Below are 13,672 nucleotides of genomic sequence, written 5' to 3'. Positions count from 1 at the left end.
ACATTTTTGCAAGTAATGGGAACTCAGGACCTGATCCAAAACAAAAGAAACTATGCTATATCAACTATACATATTAAATTAAAAAGTTGAAATAAAATGTTTTGACAATTACATTAAGTTGTACTACTAATGTAAGATATACCAAAACAGTTTGCAGTTGGTTCTGAATGTATCCATTTTTTGTAACCAGACCTTTTTAAATATAATGTAACAAATATTGCAATGCAGGCTTATGACCTAGCATAACAGAGCAGCAAGACAATTAAAAAGATGGTAATATGTTCTTATATATTTCAAATATAATATTAAGACTTCAATGTTAGTAATTGAATTGAGAGTTTTCTCCCATCAGTGGGAGCACTTCCTGAGTGGACTTCTGTTTAAGATGCTTTTGATGGTGTTAATAGAGACAGCTTTAGCTCATTTGCTTCTTCCATTACTGCCCCCAGAGCCACCTCCCACACTACACCAAAGAATCCCCCAAGTTTCCAGAACAGAGTTTTAGGGGTTTTAGGCAGAAGGGAAATTTAGTGAATATCATCTCCATTCTGCTAGTGGAAGTATTCTAGTAAATCAAAAGCCATTGGCAGAAATAGCCCTTCTATTTGTCGAAGGTCTGGATCCAAATAATATTTTAGTGAATTAGTGAACAATAACGCATTATTGTGTACTTTTAAAGTGAGCCTACATGTGCTAATTTGGCAGTAAGCCCTGTTGAAATTAAATGTACTAGTTCCAAGTTCATCTGCTTAAACAAAAAAAAATCATATCTATGGAAATTGTTATAATAATTACAAAGTAAAATAGAAAAGTATTATCGTTTATAATGTCTTTGTACATATGCGGCTGAAATAGTTGTAATAGTAATCCTTAGGGAATACACTGAAGTTTCCAGAATCCTTTAGCTATCACATAATGATTTTTATTTTAAAAAATCATGAATGATTTAATAGAATTGCTTCTATAAATGCATGGATTAATACCATTTTTCATATATGCATTAAAGCATCATTAAATCAATGCATTATGGTAAGTTATACAAATCTGATTGATACTTTTTTCCCTGCAGGAACCAACATCTGTGCGAAGAGCAATGGCGGATGTCAGCAACTGTGCCTCTATCGGGGGAATATGCAAAGAACATGTGCTTGCGCACATGGCTATTTGGCAGAGGATGGCGTTACATGTTTAAGACATGATGGCTACTTGCTTTACTCAGGAAGAACAATATTAAAAACTATACATCTTTCAGATGAGACAAACTTAAATTCACCAGTGCAACCTTATGAAAATCCAGACTATTTCAAAAATGTAATAGCACTGGCATTTGATTACAGTCAGAAAGGAAGAGGTACTAACCGAATTTTCTTCAGTGATGCACACTTTGGAAACATACAACTTATTAAAGATGATTGGTCTGGCAGAAAAGTGATAGTTGAAAGTAAGTAAATGTCTTTTTTTCAATTCCACTGTTTCATGCTTGAAGACACAACTGCAATAAGTGAATCTCTAATTAGTTTAATTTGTGGGGCTGAAAATTTAAGGTGTACTTTTTAAGAGTTTTTTGATAGCAGTCTATTCACATAATGAAGAAGGAAATTGTACTTTTTTTCCTTCTCATAGTGAATGGTATCTTCTGCGTATTACATTGTGGTTATGATGCACTTTATTCAGGATTTCAAAAAGCCAATGTATTGCTAATATGCACATTCATTTAAATATTTGTACTATAATCCTATACCTACTTACCTGAGGATAAATTTTATTTAACTTGATAGGTTCAATCCTAATAAGTGTGAGGTGAAATCTTTCTCACCACCTTATTCCCCTGGTAGTCCCTCCAAAATTATTACTACATTACAGTACTTAATTATATTAATTATTATACTACATTTCTATACTGTCCATAGCCAAAGTTGTCTGGGCAGTTCACAATATTCGAGTCATCTGTCCAGATTTCTACCAGGCCCAACCCAGCTTAGCTTCCAAGATTAGGTAGAATCATGCACTTCAAGCTATACAGAAGCCCCAGACTGTATGGAAGCTCTATCAAGAGCAAGAGGACCCTACTGAATGGGGTTGCCTGTGGCATGGAAAGCTAAGATGAGAGGATTTCTGTGAAATGAGCTCCTCCTCCCAGCCATTTTGTAGCTGCAGCCTCTTTCGTTCTTAGTATTGAAATCATTGGGGTCATTGTTCTCCACTGATTTCAACAAAGTGATATGGTGTCATATTTTACTCTGCTTTACTTTCATATTTGTTGTTGCAGTATTCTTTTTGTTGCCCTCCAAAGAGTAATTGCAATTAAAACTATGATCAAAACAGTTTTTAATGAAAATTATTATTACATGAAATATTGCTTTTAAGTACCCTCCAAGTCCAATAGCAAATATATTACGTTTCTCACCAAACCAGTTTGGCTAGTTAAATTGAGAATTAGATATGTTGCTCTGTTATATGCATCCTGATCATGAATTAAGTCAATTAATATAGCTATGTAAAGTCAGAAACAATGTAAATTATGACTGGAAACTAAAATTTCTATAGGTTTACAGAAATTAAAACTGTGTAACTGCTTTTGAAGAACTTTAGCATCCACCAGTGAACAACATTGCAGTCTGGGGTTCTTTGAAAGTATGGTGGATCGATCTTTTTGATAGGGAATTCACACTGCTTAGATCCCTAAAGCTTCCTTAATTTTCACCAAGAGATATAAAATAGTTGCAGTCCCAAAACGGTTCAAAATAGCAAGTGGAATTTGATATAATAGGACTGTGAATACCATGCTTTGTTTCAATAGTAGAAAAAAAGAGAGATAGTAGAGAAAATCTTGACGACCCGAGTCTCCTTACTAGATTGCTACATTTTTACTTTTGTTTCATGAACAGATTGTCAAGCAACATAATTAAATAGAACATTTTATGGAATATTTCTCATAATTCAGATGGAATTTATTCGTCTGTAATATCCTGGTTGAGAAACTAAGTTATGATTCTAAGAAACTCCCTGATTGTATTCTTGCCCCAGCCATGAACTTACCAAGGGGACTAATATAATCAGTATTTCTGAAATACATTGCTTCCCCATCTGCAGTGAGAGAAAACCATTAATAAAGCATCTTATAAGATTGCTTCTAAGAACTTTAATATATGAAAAATGCTTTGAAAAATCTAAAGTATTATATACATGATAAGTAGGAAAATTATGATTGCTTCCACTGTCTTGGTTAAGTTGACATTCCATTTTGAATCAACATTTAATTAAAAACACATCTATATTTCAGGCAAACCATTGCTCAAGGCACTCAGAAATGGTGACATGCAAGATGCTATTAGTCTGTATCTCATTGCAATGGCATACTCACCACTCAATGCCTCCCACAAACAAATAAACTCATTAGTTTGTGTTTCACAGAACCCTAAACTAAAATGGTTACCCAGTGCCTGCTCACAGTGTAACATCTTCTGTGCATACAAATCAAATTTGTAAGAAAGCTTTTGTTAAACTGGTTTCCGGTTCACTAGAACATATTTACAGCTCACAAGCACCACATTAGCTAACATGTTTTCAGCTCACTGGATACAGATTTACTAACAACCATTATCTAGTATGTTTCCAGTTCACTGGAAGCAGATTTACTACTCATACACAAGCCATTATCAAACACAGTTTCAACTCACTGAATATTGATTTAGAATTCATAAACAGTCCATTATCTGACAAATTTTCAGCTCACCGAACAGATTTGCAACTCATAAACAACCCATTATCTAACACATTTCTGGCTCACTGAAAGTAGATTTACAGTGTATAAACAACCCATTATCTCACATGTTTCCAGTTCACTGAAAACAGATTTAGAATTCACAAGGATATTAGTAACTGACAAGCCTTAACCACCATAAATAAACGTAAGAACAGTTTAACTCACCATGTTCAGTTAAACATGATGTAAATTATATTTACATTTTCATATACCAGGTTGTATGCATAAGGTCAATATTTTCTAGAGTGTGTGTGTGGGGGGGTGAGGGGGGCAGTTTAACCTGAAAGATCAGGTACACCAAGTTAGTAGACATCATGTAGATCACTTTTACATGACAATTTCTACTGAGATAAATCAGGAATTTTAGAGGGGCAAATATTGTGGTCTTTGAGTTGTTGGCATTGGTGGTAGTATTTTGTTTTGTTTTGGTTTTCCTGGATAAGAGCCATTATGACCTGAATTTTGTATCTAACTAATAGATTAGAAATGGTAGAGGTTGAAACAGACCTGGCCTCCTCCTGTGCTAGAAAACCTCTACTAATATGACTAAAACCTGAATGGCCATACCAATGCCACAGGATTTCCAATAACCAGAGGTTTTCCCTGTAGTGTGTGTGTGTTTGCATGTGTGTGCCTCTGGAGATGGGGAGAGGAACTATAGCCAAGCTAAAAGAAGTTGGAATAGTGCTTCTATGGGGGGTTTTTCAGGCTGTTCTGCATGTTGCATTTGGAAGTCAAGGTCTCTCCATTCTGCCTATATGTGTCTTTAAGGCATGGTTGCTCCCTTAATGTTGTTTTGTTAAAGCATACTGCTGGTGGTAAAATTTTGACTTTTTGTGTTGGTTTCACTTTTATTTGTTTCTAACATATTATAACTGGTAAGTCACAACAGTTTTGGGGAATCAGATGAATTTACTTTGATTTCTGCCTTCTTATGCTAAGATTTGATATCATGGAAGGAACAATTCATAAGGAATCTGAACAAGATGAAGTCTTGCCAGAATGTTTGAATTGCATGAAAACACCAAAGCTTAGGTGCATTTTTAAATGCATGCCTCTATGGCAATGCCATTTGTTTCCCTGATAAAACATAGTTCACCCCATCCCTGGGTTAAGAATGGGTTCCATTCCCGAGGTCATCGTTAAATCAAATTTGTATGTAAGATCACATATATAAAAGCATATAAAACACTTAAGAAAAAATTCCATATACACTAGAACATCTTAAACACAATACAGAATTTTAATTATTTTAAATTTTAATTTATAATAATAAAGTGAGTACAGGTACTGGGGAGAGAGAGAGAGTTTGATTGTTGAATGACTAAAGCCTAATGCTTTCCCAATGACAGATGGCATCTCACCTTTCTCTGATCACTTTATTATTTCCACTTTAGTGATTGTGTTTTTTTCTCTTTTCTTCAGTGTATCACCTGCAATTGTATCAGATTTATGCTTTGGAGGCACTGTTTCAAACCAAATACAGTACAAAGTTACAGAAAGCAACATTAACTCCAAAACACACTAGTTTGGATATGCTAGTTTTTCATGAGCATGGAAAAGTACTGTAGTTCTGCCTCTACTATGAAACTAGTTGCAACACTGCTGCATTTTCCCTCCTTTTTCCCTTTCCCTCTTTCCTTTCTTCCCTTCCTATTCTTCCCTTCTTTCCCTCTCCCCACTTGCCACTCAAGGATGAGGCAGGACTTCCAAGCTTGCTCATTTGTATGTTGTGGTTATTCTTGACTCAGATGTTCATAACTGGGCAGTCATGAAAAAGTGGTGGTGTCTTAAGTTATATCCACTACTCTACTCAAGTTTCACCTTCAGAATCCCTTGAACTTTCTCACCTGTAGCTTACACTATAGTCATTGCTATGCATATGTGCACACGTGCACAAATGCATTCTTCACCCTGGGAAGAAAGTGTGGAGCTGTCTTAAACTCTGAAAATTCACTAGTTTTTTTCTTAATGGTCTCCTTTTCAGAAAAAGAATAACATTTAGAAATGTATTTCCTCTCCTAATGTTTCTGAGAAAGTAATCTCACTGGTACTTTTAGGAAAGCTAGTAGATGACTGGCTTGGAAGTTCTGATCCAAACATTATCTGGGAAATGTGAATCAGGTAATATCTTATCAAATATCACAAGGAATGAATTTGAGAAGAATTCCTACTTTCTAGGAATGCTCTTGTTCAGGAATTTAGCCAGCCTGGAAAAGAAAACTTGATTTGTTATTCAGACATGTCTTGTCATCCCCGCACCCCTCTTCTCATTCTCATGCCCATGAGGCTTTCCTTGCTGTGCTAAATATACTTGGTTTGAGAACTGGATGTCAGTCGCAATATTATTCATCTTATGGTTGCAGTTGGGAGAGGCTCTGTAGTCTATAAAACAGAAAATACATCAACTTATCTCCTCCTCCTCCTAAATTATTCCCATCTAGCATAGAGAGGCGTGAATTTTTAATTCATAGTGCACATCGGGGCACTATTCTAAACAACAGAGCAGGCTAATTTCCTTGCTCCCTCATCTTAAGTCTGCCTTCCCGTATCTGATACACTAACAAGCTGATACCCTAACCTTCTGATTGGGATTCAGAAATTGCTTCTGTGAAAGAAGATGACTTCCTGTAAGAGGAAGGTACTCTTCATGTGTGGAAGAACTCTGACTAATTTTGGGAGATTCACACACACATACTATGGTTCATCACTATTCAGCTTTGAGTATTATAAGGCATTGGAATTTGAACCTGGCTTTGTTTATCAGACTATACACTATATTTCAAATGCTTCATAAGTAGATATAGAACTTAGAGAAAGAGCGAGAGCAAGAGAGAAAGGTTAAAAGAAGAAATATATTGGGCAGGAGAGCAGAATAAGAAAAGTAGCTTGTGTTAGTCTTTTTCCCCATATATAGAGGATTATATTGATTTTCTTTTGTCATATTTTTCATTGTATCAGTGTTCAAAATCGAAAGGTTGCCTCTGTTTGTATGTTAATCAATATTTCTTTCTTTCTTATAGTAGTTTTGTACTACTTTTCTGAAATGAACCAAGGGGCCTTGCAATTGTGTAACCATGATGTAACCAAAGCATCAATAACTGTTGCTAGATCTATGGAAAGGAACTATAGAGGGGAAAAAAGGAATGCATTCTTAATATAAAATAACTGTCTGTTTTAACTGACACAATCTGTTAAGGATGTTCAATTGTGTATTACTGTGCTTTTTGCTTTAGTGGTTATTTTCTTTTGTAGTGGTTATTTTCTTTTGTAAGGTTTTTGCACTGTCTTTCCACACTTTCACAAAAACGTATTTGTCAAAAACAGGCATTCTCACACTCAGAATTTGCTTTCAAAGCATATAATTTTATTTCTGCATGCTCAGAAATATTTGGGACATATAGCATCTCCTCATATATCTCTGCTCCCATATTTATGAGGTGTAGCATGTAGTGCTCTTCTACTAACTCAGTTTACATCCTGTTACAGTTCCATTAATAGAAGGCTTACGTAGCAACAGAGACTGAAATGTACCGCTAGGTAAGCCTTGTGTGCTGATCCTTTCTCATTCTTACATATGTGCACTCTTTATTTCAGCCACCACCCTTTGGCAAATTTCTCAGGCTGTATCACCAACTCACTTGTTTCCCCCAACTACTTAATGATTTCTTGAGTGCTCAAGGCAGCTAGTGAATGTACTATCAAGAGTGAAACAAAACCTAAAAACACATTAAAAGCCCAATCAAAAACAGCATGATAAAAACAATACATAAATAAGGCTCTTTTCAGCAGCTGTTGATCTTGCATGTCAAATGGCTTTCAACACCTGTTGGAGCACATCACCTGACTTAAGCCTATCAGACAATATAATCAAGAATCTGAGGCTTTCTCAGCACCATCCCTCCAAGTATGGAACAATCTCCCTACTCAGGCCCTCTGAGGTCCACCTGCTGCCAACTTTGTGATACTTTCATCAGTAGGTTATGACTGCTCTCTCATTCTTTGGCTGTACATGACACAGGGTGACCAGGGTGTTAGGATGGGATATATCAGCAGCTCTTAACAGACTTAGTGCTATTAACTTGCTTTAATTGTTTACACAGTTTAAATTCAGTTTTAAAATTTCTGTAGAGGAATTCTATGATAGTTTTATTCCATTTGTATTCTGTATTGTATGTTATGAATGCTTCTAAACCTCCTAGAGAGGTTCAGCTATTGGGCCGCATAGAAATTATTGAATTAATTATTTAAGTTAGATTTATCTTAGAGTTTATTGATCATGGTACATAATACAGGTCCTCCATGCATTTTTGAATTTCTGTGAAGAACATTTTCACTTTGCAATATCAATGTGAGCTGAAGGTGAAATTGTGTGTTGATCCAGAATATACCTTTCAAAGTCGGACAATCATTTGAAATTGATCAAATGATTTATTGATACTTGATTTTAAGCATTTATTATGCTTCATACAAATAATAGCCAAAGCGATTACATCTAAGGCATTCATCCTACATGTTTACTTTGACTGTGTTGATCTACTATTGAGCCCCATATGAAACCCCTTTAAAGCTGAGCTAGGCCTGGCATGAAAGATAGGGTTGCTTCCAGTTTCACAATAAAAATAGATTTTGCTGATATTACATTCAGAAATGTACCCCGTGTCATATTTCAAACTCATCCTCAGAGAATTCTTATCTATTGTCCTCAGAGGAAGAGGGTCCAAGGTTGATGGCTCAGGGAGAAGACTAAAGTATGGGAAAGCATCATGGCCACAATCAACTTCTCCAGAAAAAATGCAGGGACCAACTCCCCTGCATCCAGAGGAGATGGCGTTGCTGTTCTCGCATTCTGACTCAGAAATGATTGTGCCATGGCCACAAGATTGGAAATACAAGCCAGAAACCTTTAACAGAGAAAGCCTAAGTCAAGCATAGAAGTGGGGTTAACAAACCCAAGTCCTCCAACACTTCCAGTTAAATCTGTCTTCCTTTGGCCTTTGGTATAGCAACATACACACATTTCTGTATTGCTTTCAGCTGCAAAACTGGTCAGAGATTTCCATGTGCTTATCTCTTTTTTTCTCACTTCCTGAATAAGGAACAAATGATACAGGGAAAATACTAAATTATTTTCTCCAGCTTATTTTGTCAAGTTTGCAGGGACAGAATATCTCAATTACCTTAGACATTTCTTAGTTTCATTTTCCAAATCTTTTCAGTTGGAGTAAATCAGATGCTTATAACTGCTTCTTCTGCTTATTATTTATAACGAATTGTTTAGGCATGATGCAATCATTTTAAAATAGAGCAAACAAACAATAAAAACACAAACATCTAAAAATAATATAAAATCTATATAATAAAATACTAGTATTAACATGATAAAAATAGAAAATAAAGCTGGCATGATAAATTCAGTAAAAATAAGAAATAAACTAGCCAAGAATCTGCATAAAAGTAAAAAACATAAATTAACCTTCAGTTCAAAATAAATAAATAAAAAGGTTAAATTAAATGCCACATAACAACTGAGCCATACTTTTTTTCGCACGTATAGATTATAATGTAGTTCAGGACTGTGTAAAATGTTTATAAATATTTGAAGGAACTGCTAGACCCTACAACAATATAACTGGTTTCAAGGAGTTAAAGCTGTGTATCAGGAAACTTTGAGCAGAGAAGCTTCTTGCTAAGAAAGCTAAGTCACGGTTGAGAATCGTTCCTAACCCCTCTCTCCAAGCCTGCTCTTTCTACCAAACTTCCCCTGCAGTAGCAAGAGAAATTGGTATTTTAGGGTGTACTACAGGATAACAATGTGGCCCAATAGAACAGACCTCATCTTGTAACATTTTTGCTTGTTTTTTGTGGAGGCGGGGGGACGTTATTGCTTTTACTTTGTTTTTAGCTTTAACTTATGAAGTGTGAAAGTGGAATGGATGCTTTGGAAGGGTAACAGTGAGCATAAAATGGGTGCACATACTCAGTTGTTGGTAATCACAGATTAAAGTTTCCAGCAATTGAAGGGAACATTAAAATCCTGTTCAAATCTGGGACTAAATTTGTTCAGATTAAAGTCAGGCAAGGCAGCGATGTTGCTCATAAATAGACTTAGGGATTTGGATCCATTCTATTCTGGAAAGGATTATGCAGTACCAGTAGGATCAGGTCTGCAGCTGGGAGTACACTTTGGTCCTTTGTTGTTTGTGGATCATTGGTGGTGGCAGCAGCAAGGAGCTCGCTTGCATTCCTTGGTGCTCCATCTACAAATTGTTCGGAACTAGTCTGACCCAGCAATAATTATCCCTGCCTGGGTTACATCATGTTTAGACTACTGCAATGCACTTCAAATGGGCAATCCTGAAGAGTGTCCAGAAACTTCAGTTGTTGGAAAATGTAGCTAATTGCTAACTAGTGCACAGTATTAAGACCATGTTATCCCAGTCTTGAAAGAACTGCACAGGTTGCCAATTGCCTTTTGACTGTTCTTAGTCCCTATAGCTCTAACCAGCTGAAAACCCGATTTTCTAGGGGAGCAAATATCTTGTTATGAACCTTTCCTATGATCTGCAGAAGGTGCCATTTTGAGGACACCATTACATGTAGAGGCCTTTTCGACATAATTGAAATAATTTTTTCCTGTGTTTCTCCCAAACTGAAATGTACTTCCTCAGGAATGACTATTGGTCCCTATCCTCTTGGCTTTTGGAAAGAGTTTGAAAATCCTAATATAGCTATTTTATTTTTTTAATGTTCTTTTTCTTTGTTAAAATTTCATTGTTTTAAAATTAGTGTTCAGCAGTTTAATAGCTTTGTTGCTGTTGGTGCAATAAGGTGGTATATAAATGTCAAAAGTAAATTGTGTTTAGCCATTATAATAGCAAGTTTGCTCTGGACATTTATCTGTAAGCATGCCTGCTTCTCCATGCTCATCGACTAAATTGTTCTGGAACAAGAATGCTTGTGGGAATTTAACTAAAATGGTCTGCTAGGAGAAACATACTTCCCAATATGATACTGGCCTTTTCTACTGAAAACTAGCCTGGTATCAGCCTGATGAAGTCTTGCACACAGTCAGACACAACAGAATCAAGCATGGCTGATGTTTAGATCATTAGACTGGGTAGATGAGTGCTTTCATCTGGTAGTCAGGTAGCAACAGAGTTGTGTCAAAGCCTTTCAGAATATCTAGGATTTTATTGAAGGCAGAGTAAGATCATGATGATCATGAGACTTTTCTAGGAGGAGAGATAGGGCATTGGTGTTTGAGTCGAGTTTGTAAAACAGCTACACAGTATAACTTTGGCTAGAAATGAAAAGAGCAAGAAGAAAGCTATAGTGGCATTGGGAGTTGAGGGAAAAAAGCAGAAATGTAAGGTTAGAAAGAAGAGATGGGGATTGATTCCAATGCAAGGAAGATGCCATGAAAGAGCTAAGAAGCTTAGGAAAGAAAACTGAAAAGTTAAAGGATTAAGGGACTGGAGGAAAGAAGAAAACAACTCAGATAAAGGGAAAGGGGGAGAGAGAGAGAGCGAACGAGTGCACACTTGTGGTAAGGCAAATTCAGTTGTCCTCAATTTAACTAACAAAGGGTATGTTTACAGGTGAATGCTTGGATTTTCAGGTTGTAAAGATAATTAATTGGACAGAGACTCGTTCTGTTTAGACTTTAGGTAACCAGTCAATAGGTGAGCTTTGAGTCTTTGGTTGGACTGGAACTAGGAAGAGGTACAGTACTGGCATTTCTGGAGCTCCAGTGCTTCCTGAATAAATAGTGGGGCTATTCTTTTCTATCCGGTTTGCTCTGAGGCTAGAATGGTATGTTGGAGGAATTAGTGGCACCACCAGTTAGAAGGTCAGGAGCAGAGTGAGCTATTGAGGAAGAAGCTAAGTTGGGATGGACAGAGATAAAGGGAGTACTTGGGGCCAGAGACTGTTCATTACTGAATAGAATAAGTGGCAAACTGTACATGAATAATGAGGAATTGAAGCCACCGGAAGCATCTATGTAGTATTAGGATTTTAGAAAATTAGTTTATTATTTACTGTTTTTTTAAATGTTGACTTGTTAGATACACAAATGGATACATGCTTATTCTTTTAAATATCTGTGTTTTGGTCTGGGTGGAATTGAAAATTGGGAACTCTCACCTCACATGTTAAGTATATACGCAAGAGAATCAGTAGGAACTGGCAGCTGAGAAATCCTGGAAAATGTCTGGATTCAGTGACCCTTAGGCTCTGCAGCGAACCTTAGGGAACTTTAGCTCCATCACTGCACATTATTATTATTATTATTAATTATTATTGATAATATTAATAATTATTATAGCTATTATAAAACAAGATTTTTTAAGTAGCAGTTGACTCATGAACAATCATTTTGGTGAAATGGAGGAGGAGTAGAAAACTAGAAGGGGACTGCAGCACTAAGGTGCTGAAAAAGAAAAAAAGAAAAACCCTCTCCCCCTTCCACTTCCACTAGCAGGAGCTTTGGCTAGTTCAAAATCCCTTTTGCAAACAGAAAGAGCACTTTCATTTGCAGAAGGCTGATTCAGAATCTAATCTCATCAAATATAATCTCATCAAAAATGAGTTATTTCAGAATTGACATTTCTGACCTTACATGGACCAAGTTCAGAGAAATGTACTGGACCAAAACTTTCTTTATTATGATTTGTGGAGAAAGAATTCTGTGAATAGTGCATTCTGTAGTGGGAATTACATAATATTATTGTAAAACTGTATCCTGTTTTGTTGATGGGTTCTTTAACGAAAATGTTTCCTGATTTCTTTTTCTTATTTTAGCAGTCTGTAAGTCAGATCATAACTGTTCATCCTCCTAGTTTATTCATTTTTATTATATTTCATTATGTTAGGTTTTTTGAATTGTCTGCCACTGATGATTTGTTGCTTTTTGACAACCTCAGGAGCCCTGTGAAAGAGTAAAGAATTAATTAGTGCTCTCATTGTGCAATTTGTAATATCTGTGAACTGTTGAATTATATCCTCAGATGGTTTATTGTTTTTAAAACATTGCTTTCATCACAGTCTCCAAATGGTGACCACCTGTTGTCTGTTAAAAACATCGTATATGAACAGATTGCCAGAAAGCAACCACATTCCCAGTGCCTAGACTAGTAAAACAATTAGCAGACTGTTTCTAAAAAGGTAAATTGTGTGAACACAATGAGTGAGGATGGTAAACAAGAAGATAAAGGGGTATTTAATATGGTTAAATATGTTCAAAAAGTTATTAGCCACAATTCAGCCCATATGAGCTTTATCTGAGATGTACTTAGCCTGGAGTAGGCAGCATGATGCCCATGGGCACCCATTTACATCCAGAAAACGTTCCTGTGTTTTTGGCACCAGTCACACTACACTCTACTGTTCCTACTTTTCCTTTAAAGAAACAAATTTTTGAACCAGCTCCTGAAATCACTTCGGAGCAAAGATTTGTAAATAGACGAAAGGCCTCTCCGTCCGTCCGTGTGTGTGAGAGAGAGAGAGAGAGAGAGAGAGAGAGAGAGAGAGAGAGAGAGAGCGAGCGCGCACACTACTGACCCAGGATAAAAAGAGATGCTTTCTCTGAATTAGGTTTCTCTTGGTGCTGAAAACTGTGGGTTCAGAAATCTAGTGTGTTGGAGCTGAGACCCCATGTTTGCCTTGTAGTCAGACTTTTGGGCAGGTTTCTTGCCCTTTGTTGCTAGCCACCCTTTCCACAGCAGCTAGTAGAGTTTCTTAAACTGCAAACGTATGCACAAGCCCCAAGGGATTGTCTACCCCTGTTTTGCCCATTAAAACCAATTGGGTCAAGTACTGTACAGACTTATGGCACTTGTTAGTGTTCAGTTTTTCCATGTTCTGTGCTTAAATTGTATGTGTTCTCTTCAAAATATTTATTTC

General features: G+C 36.4%; 1 protein-coding gene across 1 annotated transcript in view; it reads left to right on the top strand.

Moving 5' to 3' along the window:
- Window positions 1-13,672, top strand: part of LRP1B (LDL receptor related protein 1B) — a 730,365-nt gene that overhangs the window by 521,737 nt on the left and 194,956 nt on the right. Inside the window, exon 41 of the mRNA XM_044438491.1 lies at window positions 1,070-1,441. Within this exon, the coding sequence (XP_044294426.1) occupies window positions 1,070-1,441 (372 nt within the window). The remainder of the gene's footprint in view (window positions 1-1,069; window positions 1,442-13,672) is intronic.

This window comes from Varanus komodoensis, unplaced genomic scaffold (assembly GCF_004798865.1).
Source record: "Varanus komodoensis strain SLA01 unplaced genomic scaffold, ASM479886v1 scaffold32, whole genome shotgun sequence".
Taxonomy (NCBI): domain Eukaryota; kingdom Metazoa; phylum Chordata; class Lepidosauria; order Squamata; family Varanidae; genus Varanus; species Varanus komodoensis.
The sequence above is the reverse complement of the archived record's forward strand: the minus strand, read 5'-3'. Positions and strand labels throughout refer to the sequence as shown.